The 9,817-nt window shown below is 37.5% G+C and overlaps 2 protein-coding genes across 2 annotated transcripts; both read left to right on the top strand.

The window, feature by feature from the left end:
- The first annotated feature begins 336 nt into the window (after positions 1–336).
- LOC124403813 lies at positions 337–2,554 on the top strand. Its single transcript, XM_046877590.1, has 4 exons — positions 337–393; positions 524–1,130; positions 2,000–2,096; positions 2,229–2,554. The coding sequence occupies exons 1-4, from the start codon at positions 391–393 to the stop codon at positions 2,392–2,394; spliced, it is 873 nt and encodes a 290-aa protein (XP_046733546.1). The 5' UTR covers positions 337–390; the 3' UTR covers positions 2,395–2,554.
- An 864-nt stretch (positions 2,555–3,418) lies between these two features.
- On the top strand, positions 3,419–7,479 carry LOC124403814. Its single transcript, XM_046877591.1, has 3 exons — positions 3,419–4,261; positions 5,962–6,084; positions 7,216–7,479. The coding sequence occupies exons 1-3, from the start codon at positions 3,708–3,710 to the stop codon at positions 7,370–7,372; spliced, it is 834 nt and encodes a 277-aa protein (XP_046733547.1). The 5' UTR covers positions 3,419–3,707; the 3' UTR covers positions 7,373–7,479.
- The last annotated feature ends 2,338 nt before the right edge of the window (positions 7,480–9,817 follow it).

The following is a 9,817-nucleotide window of genomic DNA, read 5'->3' as shown; positions in this document are numbered from 1 at the left end:
TACGGTATCGCTAAAATCGGTCTACCTCTAGTTATTAACATAGTTTAATTAATTGTTAGATTCACCCACCATCCATATGCATAAGTAAGTAAATGTTTTGATTTCAATAGCAATGACTGTAAAAAAAAAAGTGATTATGACAGTAACGATGCTCTTTTAATAGGCGATTTATCTCTTAAAAAGTGATGTTTATTTGACTGTTAGAACAAAATAATGAACTAATCTAGGAGGCAAAATAAATACATTTATATAATACTGGAAGTCCATTTAATGTTCCATTAAAGGAAGGAAAAAGTTTGGGGACCCTTGTGTTAAGTAATGCCCATTCCCCCCCCCCCACGGCGGAAGTGACCTCGTATAGGCGGAAGTAAACAAAACCATTCAATTTCAATGGTGGGACGTTTCTGTTATTAGGATATCCGTTTATTATTATTAGTTACATTGCAACTAAATTTGTATGATTTTAAAATAAATGCGTTTTAAAAGTTTATATGTATTATTTGTTTCACATTTATAACCGCAGCCGGTTCTGAGCGTTGCTGGAGTGGTCCGAACCCAAACCCGAACCCGAGCCGCACTGATGATGAGTATGATGGATTTCCCCCGCAGCAGAGACGCGTGTGTCCTGAACACGGATGAAGCCTCTCTGATCGAGACGGCGGTCCGGGCGGCGGTCATGTCCGTCCTGAAGGTCTTCTGCGAGGTCAGTGAGAAGCGATCGCACCGCTACGAGGTGAAGCTAGCCGCGGCGGAAAGGGAAAACGCAGCGCTCAGGTCCCGCTTAGAATCAGCCGAGCAGGAGCTCCAGACCCTACACCAGATCTCTTCTAACTACAACATCTCAACTGAGGTCACCTTCAGTGCAGATGTTCCAGAAACAGAACCGGAACCGGCTTTTTCTCTGGGCGTGTCAGAGAGCGCCGGCGCCCTGGTGATGAAGGAAGAAGAGACTTTTCATGAGAACAAACTGTTCATTAAGAGTGAAAGGACAGATGAATGTTCTCCACTGAACCTCCAAAACCCTGGGAATGAAAACGGGCAAACTTGTCAACAGATCCAGGAGTATGGGACACACAACATCCACAAGCACTCAGTAGATCCAGATCCAGGTTTATCCGAATCAGAGAGAAGTACGAGACCAGTCACTCTGAATAAGAGACATGATGATGCTCTGGGTTTTGCTTTGAGTGTAACATTTTATTTCAGTTTGTTTATTAAAAACGTGTTCATGTTTTCTGTGATTCTGGTGTTATTTTGTTGTTTTGGTGAGAAGTTGTTTTCCTCTGTCACAGGGGAAATTATTATTATTAATATTATTATTATTATTATTATTGCCGCCAATATTTGAACAGGAGTAGTCCAGGTATTAGATGACTAGTTGGTGATCTCAAACATTAATATGATGGAGAAGGTCAAGGTTTTGGCATAAAGGTAAAGCTGTGACTAAAAGGAATAAAGCGCCGCTGCATTACTTCTTTAAAGTGGAATGATGGAGACTAAAGCACTAATGCATCACTCATTTGAGGTGGAATGATGGAGAGACAAAAGCGCTGTCACCTAATTCCACTGAGGTAGAATGATGGAGAGATTAAAGCACTGCTGTATCATTCTACTAAGGAAGAATGCTGGTGAGACACGATTTGAAGTGAGAGCCAAATAAATCCTACTTGGAAATCCTATTTAGAAAATCTGAAAAAAAATCTCCACCCTCTTCAGTTCAACTTTTCCACATGGCTGCTCAGACACTCAATTGTGAATAAAAAAGCTCAAAGGTTTATAGTAGTTTTATCATGAATATTAGCTGGCTAGCCTGTTCTCTACATGTGACCAAGTCTCCCCTCTCTACTTTGTAGTAAATGCTATAATCTTTGTTAATTCATCTGAATTCTATACACAGAAGAATTGTGGATAGCCAGTAGTCAGTAAAGATGCTAGGCTTCTGAATCTTGTGGAGAGAAAAGATGTACAATAAAAATCACTCATCATCTTATGCTTGCAGGGAGGCTGACCCGGTACGAAAATGTGAGAAGGTATAGAGAAAGGATCCGGGCTGATCCTGTGAAATACCTTGCCTGGAAGCAGAAGAACCACTTGAGGTATGTGGTATTAACCGTTGTTATAGTAACAATGGTGCAGTGAAAATGTAACTTAAAGGTTGTTCTCTAACATTCTCACAACCTTTGCGGTTCAATGTTTTAAGTGAAATGAATATAATGTAAACCATCCAGGTATCTGCAGAACAGAAAGACTATTAATGAACTGCCTGAGCCCATGAAGAAGCTGCAGAGGAAGGCTTGGAGAGAGGCTACAAGGAGACACCGTGCAAAAAAGTTGACCCAAGCATCTTCCTCTGCTGGATCCATGTCTCAAATACAAGAACATTGTTTTCCTTAGTCGTTGTTCTTTTTGCGAGACAGTAACTACAACTAAAACATAATTCCGTCTCCATCCAATTAAAAACCTGCACTTTTGTTGAGTCCACTGCACATCATGTCAAAAGTGTGATCTCTTTTTTGTTTACATTAAATTATACAAATAAAGTAACGCATCTATACTTCTGATTTCTTTATCGCGTTATAATCAATTATAACTGCATATAATTGTAAATGTATAGGATATCTTAAATTTCTACATATCAATATTTCTATATATACAGTCTATAATTTTGCACAGCTGTAAATAAAATGTCTATATCATAATGTAAATTTATATATACAGTGTCTCTACATATATTGTCCCGTTATTCACATCCTGCTCTAATATTTTATATATATATATATATATATATATATATATATATATATATATATATATATATATATATATATATATATAAAATGGGAAACCAGGACAACAGAGCTCTATCTATCTATCTATCTATCTATCTATCTATCTATCTATCTATCTATCTATCTATCTATCTATCTCTATCTATGGCTTTACAGCATGAAGACATTCAGATTCAAAAGAATGAGTATCGACAGTAAACATACACACGCACTGTATAATATCTTAGATGATATTCTGGGTGTGAGTAATATTTTCTTGCAGTTTAATGCTCAGAGGCTGGAATTATACACAGAAACCTGTGAGTCGAATTATTTGACTCGGCTCATCGAAGAACCGACTCCCAAACAGCTTTTCAATATCGAAATAAATGCAAAAGGAAACATTTTATTTAGATAAAAAATGTTTTATTATAAAGTCATACCACAGGAGTAGAAAAACTGCCTATATATAGAAATACGTACGTATAATAATAATAATAATAATAATAATAATAATAAAAAGTGCAACCTAAAAGAATCGACACATAGAACCGACTCATTCACGAATGACTTATTGCTCATCATTTTGCAGACAGTACTGCGTTCGTATTTTATTTTATTGTATTTATTTATTTTTACTTTAATTTCATTTAAATATGTGTGTTTTGTTTAAAAACTCGAGGTTTCTTTCACACCGGTTGGTTTGAGGAACATGCTGCGGAAGAGCGTGACTTCTGACCGGCGGAAGTAAATAGACCCGTTTAAACGAATGGAGTGGGATCTCTATATCAATGCGCTCTCTGTTTTTAGATGCACTATTTTATCTTTATAAAATATATGTTTGTGATTAGAGGGGAAAAAGGTTGTCCGCACTGTATTCATTATTATTTATAGTGAAACTCGATTGTAGACGTTGATCGTCGCTCCTCTGATGCTCCGATGGATTTCCCCCGCAGCAGAGACGCGTGTGTCCTGAACACGGATGAAGCCTCTCTGATCGAGACGGCGGTCCGGGCGGCGGTCATGTCCGTCCTGAAGGTCTTCTGCGAGGTCAGTGAGAAGCGATCGCACCGCTACGAGGTGAAGCTAGCCGCGGCGGAAAGGGAAAACGCAGCGCTCAGGTCCCGCTTAGAATCAGCCGAGCAGGAGCTCCAGACCCTACACCAGATCTCTTCTAACTACAACATCTCAACTGAGGTCACCCTGAGCCACGATTTCATCCCTGAACACACACGAGAAACAGTAGAGGAGCCGACATGCTTCCACAGTGACACCAGCCTGATGATTAAACAAGAAGAACATGTTTCTGAGGACACACTGTGTTCAAAATCTGAACTGACAGATGAGACTTTTGCAGAAGATCAGTGTGATCATCCTGTCATTTATAATACTCAGACTAACAAACAGACTCCAGGTGCACAGATGTGGAACATGCAGCAACATCTCCAAACGTTCAGTTCACCAAAATCCAGCTTGCACCAGAGCAGTGAGAAGTATGCAGCACTAAATGCATTGCTGTCTCTTTATCCTTATTGGGAAGGGATCAGGTTTCCATGGAGTGGAGAGATGGTGTAGTGTGATGATTACAGGCAATATCTCAGGGATTGTTATTCCTCTCTGATTGTCAGCTTTTTAGAAAGATCACACCATGTTCTACCTTAACATTAGACCAGCAGAAGCACTGTATATTCAGGTTCTATACAGGTAATCCTGTCTAAAGTCACCTGAAGCCTCCTTTGGTATCCTGTAGGAAATTGTTGTAATTATGCTCCTGTCCATCATCTTCTACTGAAACCAGGTCATGTCTGTAGTCATTTTCCCCAGAATGTTTTTGCAACTCTGTAGGATCTCTTTCACAGCCCAGTCCTGGTTTGGGACCTGGTGGTTGGGGACCTCCTGATGTAGGGTTGCAAAGTGCACTGTGCATTTTTCCGTTACATAACACACAATTTCTTCAATCCTGCACACAATATAATGTAAAAAAAAAAAGGCATCTTGGCGAGTTTTTGCATAAATTATTAAAATATTGCATAAATTTATGTTAAAAAATTCTTTGTGGTGTGTGTAAACCTCAAAATTATACTAACAATTAAATCAAAGTCAAAAATATAATTTTTGAAAAAAAAAAATATTAGTTTGCAGACGTCAGCTTATGACACAAAATGTAGAATTCCCATATATTCCTATCAATTTCTGTACATTTCCATGAATTCCTGTAAGTTTTCAACTTGGAATATTTCCAACAAATTCATTAAAAGTTCCCATAGAAAGTTTCCAGAAATGTACCTGAAATTTCCCATCCCTTTGCAACCCTACTCTGATGTACATCAGTAAAGGTCAAAACAATCAGTGTGCATTGAACATGGAAAAACCCGACTTCCCACACAGAATATAGTGCAGTGGAATGTTTACGCAACTCGGCATTCCGTGTTTGTAACTCGGACAACACATCCGTCTTGCCTGAGTTCTGTGATGTAAACAAATCTAATGCCACAAAAAGTTGATTTTTACAATTTTTCTGTTTAACATAATTATGATTATTTAATAACCCAAATGAATATTTTTTTATGCTGTAAATGTAAATCAGCATCCATGTTTTTCTGAGCCAAAACACTGGAACACTTTCAGACTGAAATTTGATGGAAGATTAGTTTGGAACGTTTGAGTACATTAGAGTTCAGTATTAATGGGAATTGCATTACATTTATGGCATTTGGCCATAATATCCAGAGCAATTTACAACTGAGGAGTTGAGGGTTAAGGGCCTTGCTGAAGGGCCCAGCAGTGGTGCTGGGATTTGAACTTGTGAGCTTCTGATCCAGACTCCAATGCTTCAACCACTGAGCCACCATCTCTCATTTATTTAGTACACATTGAATGATTTGTGTGTCAACCAACCATTTATCATGAAGGCATTTTCTTCTCTCAGAGATTACACAATTACACAATTTTAATAAAGGTCATGACGTCCAGGAAAGCGAATTCACTTTAAAATACTACTTGGACCATATTAGTGTTTGTACCCAGAGTGTTTTAGATGGAGTGGTGTACTGGAGTGTTGTATTGGTTCAATAGTCTTATAAATTGTTAGTTGAAGTTTGATCCAGAAAGCACGGGTCATTCTCTGTCTTCAGACTTCGGTCCTCAGAGCCACAGATGATCTGAAAATAAAATGAAACTCTGTGAACTCCAGGTGGATTCCTGGTGATGATCGTAGAGGAAAATCGAAAAGCAGGGAGTGTGTGAGAAGATACAGAGAAAGGATCCGAGCTGACCCTGAAAAGTATCTCGCCTGGAAGGAAAAGGAGCGCTCGAGGTATTTAGGACTTTTATGATATGTTTTATGGGTTACAGATTGATTCATTAAAAGAGGACAAAAAAATAAGACATGGGTAGTAACAGCATATCAGGAGGTCATTACAATGAAGAGAACATCATGCGTATTCCGTGGACCAAAAACCTCTGCATCGTGTCCATTAATAAATATTTACATTACAATAATGAGTTAATCACAACGACAGGAAAGTGTTAAGACATTGAGTTGGATGTCAGACAACAGAAGTGAAATCCAGGATTTTCCAATGAACCTTCAAGACACTACACAGAATTTCTGCACGTGCTGTTGTGGAGATGTCATGACCAGGAAATTAGCACAGAGAAAAGACATGTCCTGTTCTATAGATCTCCTCACCTGTAATGAGAAGAATCGCTCAACGTATTCTTGCATTTCTTGACTTTTCTCTCACTCACTACCAGAAATTGGGATCAGTGAACATACAGAAGGACGAATACACCCTGAATGAGATACCAGTCCGTGGCACATACAATTCTATGCACACACAAGATCACATCTGTGTGTCATTTATTTTGCCTAATTCACTTCCAGAGGTGGGAGGAAACCAGAGAACATGGAGGCCCCTGACCCAACCCCCCCTTTCATGAACTGTTCTCCATCTAAGCGTCCATCACTGAACAGTAAACCTCAACAATGATGGAGTTTTAATGAATGGACATTCGGTGTTGTGGATGAGGAAGGTTCCTCTTGAAGTTTCTTCCTCATACCATCTCAGGGGAGATTCGGGATAAACTAAAACCTATAAATTAAAACTTTTATAACCTGTTCATCTTTAATTCTGCTTTGGGACAATGCCCATTGTTAAAAGCACTTTACAAATAAAACTGAATCGAATTTGATTCTGTTCTACAAGTAAAAATATAATAGAAGGCTGCAAAAAATCATTGCCTCATTAGTTTCCTCGCTCAGTATTTATCAACCAAATCGCTTTATTCTATATTTAACCCTTTATTGAAAGCATATTCAGATACCTACTCGTGACATGGTGTTATATTGCTCATGTTTTCCAGTCCCACAGCCAGTTCTTTATAAAATCCTCAGCACCTTCATATTTATGCAATATGTGTGTTTTGAGAACCTGCTACCCTCCAGGTCTTTCCGCAGGAGAAAAAGAATCCAGGATCTCCCCGAACCCATGCAGAAGCTGCAGAGAGAAGCCTGGAGAGAAGCCACGAGGAGACACCGTGCAAGAAAGATGGAACAGGCAACCAGCGCTCCCACAGACACGAACCGAACACTAAACCCGTGACGACTACAGCGTTTATTTATGCTCCAGTCTGTGGCGTCAAAGTGCCCGAATGTATCTGGGATTATTTTCCACAATAATTGGAGAGTAAATAAATGTCACTTATGCAATTATGGTATCTGATTTTTTTTTAAATCATGTATAAATGCAAAGAAATGATTATTAAAAAACCAATGGTTTTATTTTCTAATTCTGATTCACTTCTACTCATTAAGAGGCTGTTTCAGGATTACATCAATACACTTCACTAAACATGGGCAGTTCATCATGAGAAGCTTGGAGAGCAAGAAAGTCAGTCTGAACATGAAAACTGTTTAGTGTGAAGAAAGACAAACAAGACAGACGGATGCTGGGTAAAAGACATAAGAGAAATTCAAGTGTAGAAGTAAAAAGTCAGATGGGGTGAGAATGATATTGGAAGATTGACAAAGAACTAAGAATTGTGTATTGATGGACAGATGATCGAGAGATGGATGGAGACCGCATGTGAATGAAATACAGTAAGTGTGTGATCTGACACTTGGTGTTTGACTCGTGAACATTCCCTCAGTGGAAGCCTGGTTGTTTTGGGAATTTTTGTTCATCCTCTAGATTTAGATCCTCTACTGATAGAAAATTGGATCTTGTTCTTTCATAACAGATGGAAGAATTATGCTGAGTTTGGTCATAACATGAAAGTTTCAGGAGCTGACAAACTTTTCAATGGAGTTCGATGGCCAATCTCTTAGCTTCTGTAACAGGATAAATGTAAATCTGATCAGTCCCAGCACACTACAGCAGAAGGTTGAAGGTCTGAGAAGTTTGATCAAGGTACTGTAGTTTTTAAAGCTCTGGGATGAATAGTGCTTTGGAAAAAAAAAGATTTTTTTAGAATATTAATAAAAAAAGACAACAGAACAGAAGCTCTATTTACATTTCTATGTATTGAACATTTTATTTATTTATTTATTATACGCAATACAAGAAAAAGTACAGTAAAAAAGACAAATTATTCACAGTTTAATACCTTTATTAAGCAAAGATAATCACTCATATGACACTAATGTTTAAAGACTCATTTTTGGAACATGAATTATGTTAATTCATTTTATTTATGTATATTCTCATTATATATATATATATATATATATATATATATATATATATATATATATATATATATATATATATATATAAGCCATGATAAAAATAAACAGCCAAGAAAAGTATCACAAATATATGTTAAATATCAAAAGTCTGAAGAATATTTATTCAAAGGACACTTCAAAAAAGTAAGAAATACAAAGCAATAATAAATGTAAATAATATTTTAATAGCCTTTTGATCTCTATAGCATTAAAGATCTTAGATCTGAGTGTACCTCAAAGCAGGTATCAGCACTGCTACATGTCTGTGTTTTTCTGCACCTGAATGGAAATACAAATACACAATCATGATTCCAGGAACAGGGCAGACCTTACATTTAAAATCCATGAATCGATTAAGATCCCTTATTAAACACAATATTCACATATAAAATTTTAGCTTTTCATCTTTGATTTTTCCGTCCCATAATACTGACATAAGCTTAAGTGGTGCGTTTTCCAGGAAGCTGAATGCTTTTATTTTCCACACTGATGTCTGGATTCACCAAAACTTCAGGTCAGAGCTGTCTAGAGTGGAATTAGGTTCAAGCATTTTACAAATTAACTGACCATATTAAATTAGTGGGATTAAATCCTATACCCGAGACACTTTCAGAGCTGCCAGTTTATTAGGTACGCATTCAATTTTCCATAAACAGCATGTGACATTGTGTTTCTTAATGTACAAAATACCAACTCAGTACCAGGTATCACGAATTGGACTGTTAATGGAGAGCAAGACATTTGTCACTAGTGGGCATTTGGCATCCAAAGCAAATTGCTGGGAAGTGGGAATACACTATGGATGATTGCTTGTTCTGGATCCTTACAATCATTTGACCTGAGGCAGTGTAGTGGTGTAAGTATTAGAATAATAAAAATACTGGTTACAGGCTTCTTTAAGATTTGCATAAATACCAGTAATGTCAGGTGTTATGAAAGCAGGCCAGGTGTGTTTGAGTGCTGGTTGGATGGACAGGTTGAGGAGCTGCTGTGTATTTTTTGCTACAAATGGAATATTTAAGAAATATCCTAATTTGTCATAAACATATTAATGATACAACATTTATTATTCACTGTTGCTTCACAGTTCAGTGTTCATAAAGTCTGCAGTTAAATGCAACTTAAATTCATTAGAGCATATGAACAGATCATAGTCTTCACTGCAATACCATAGTGTGAGGTATTGAGAAAAAATTCATTTCCACATACACCATAGGTTATACTTGCTCCCTATATTAGCCTGGTATCTCATCAAGGGTCAAGTCCTGCACCATACCCAGTCCAGCTTTCATGGGATGAGCTCTGGATTCCCGTCTTTGTA

The sequence above is a fragment of the Silurus meridionalis genome, chromosome 21 (assembly GCF_014805685.1).
Source record: "Silurus meridionalis isolate SWU-2019-XX chromosome 21, ASM1480568v1, whole genome shotgun sequence".
NCBI classification, from domain to species: Eukaryota; Metazoa; Chordata; class Actinopteri; order Siluriformes; family Siluridae; genus Silurus; species Silurus meridionalis.
The sequence above is the reverse complement of the archived record's forward strand: the minus strand, read 5'-3'. Positions and strand labels throughout refer to the sequence as shown.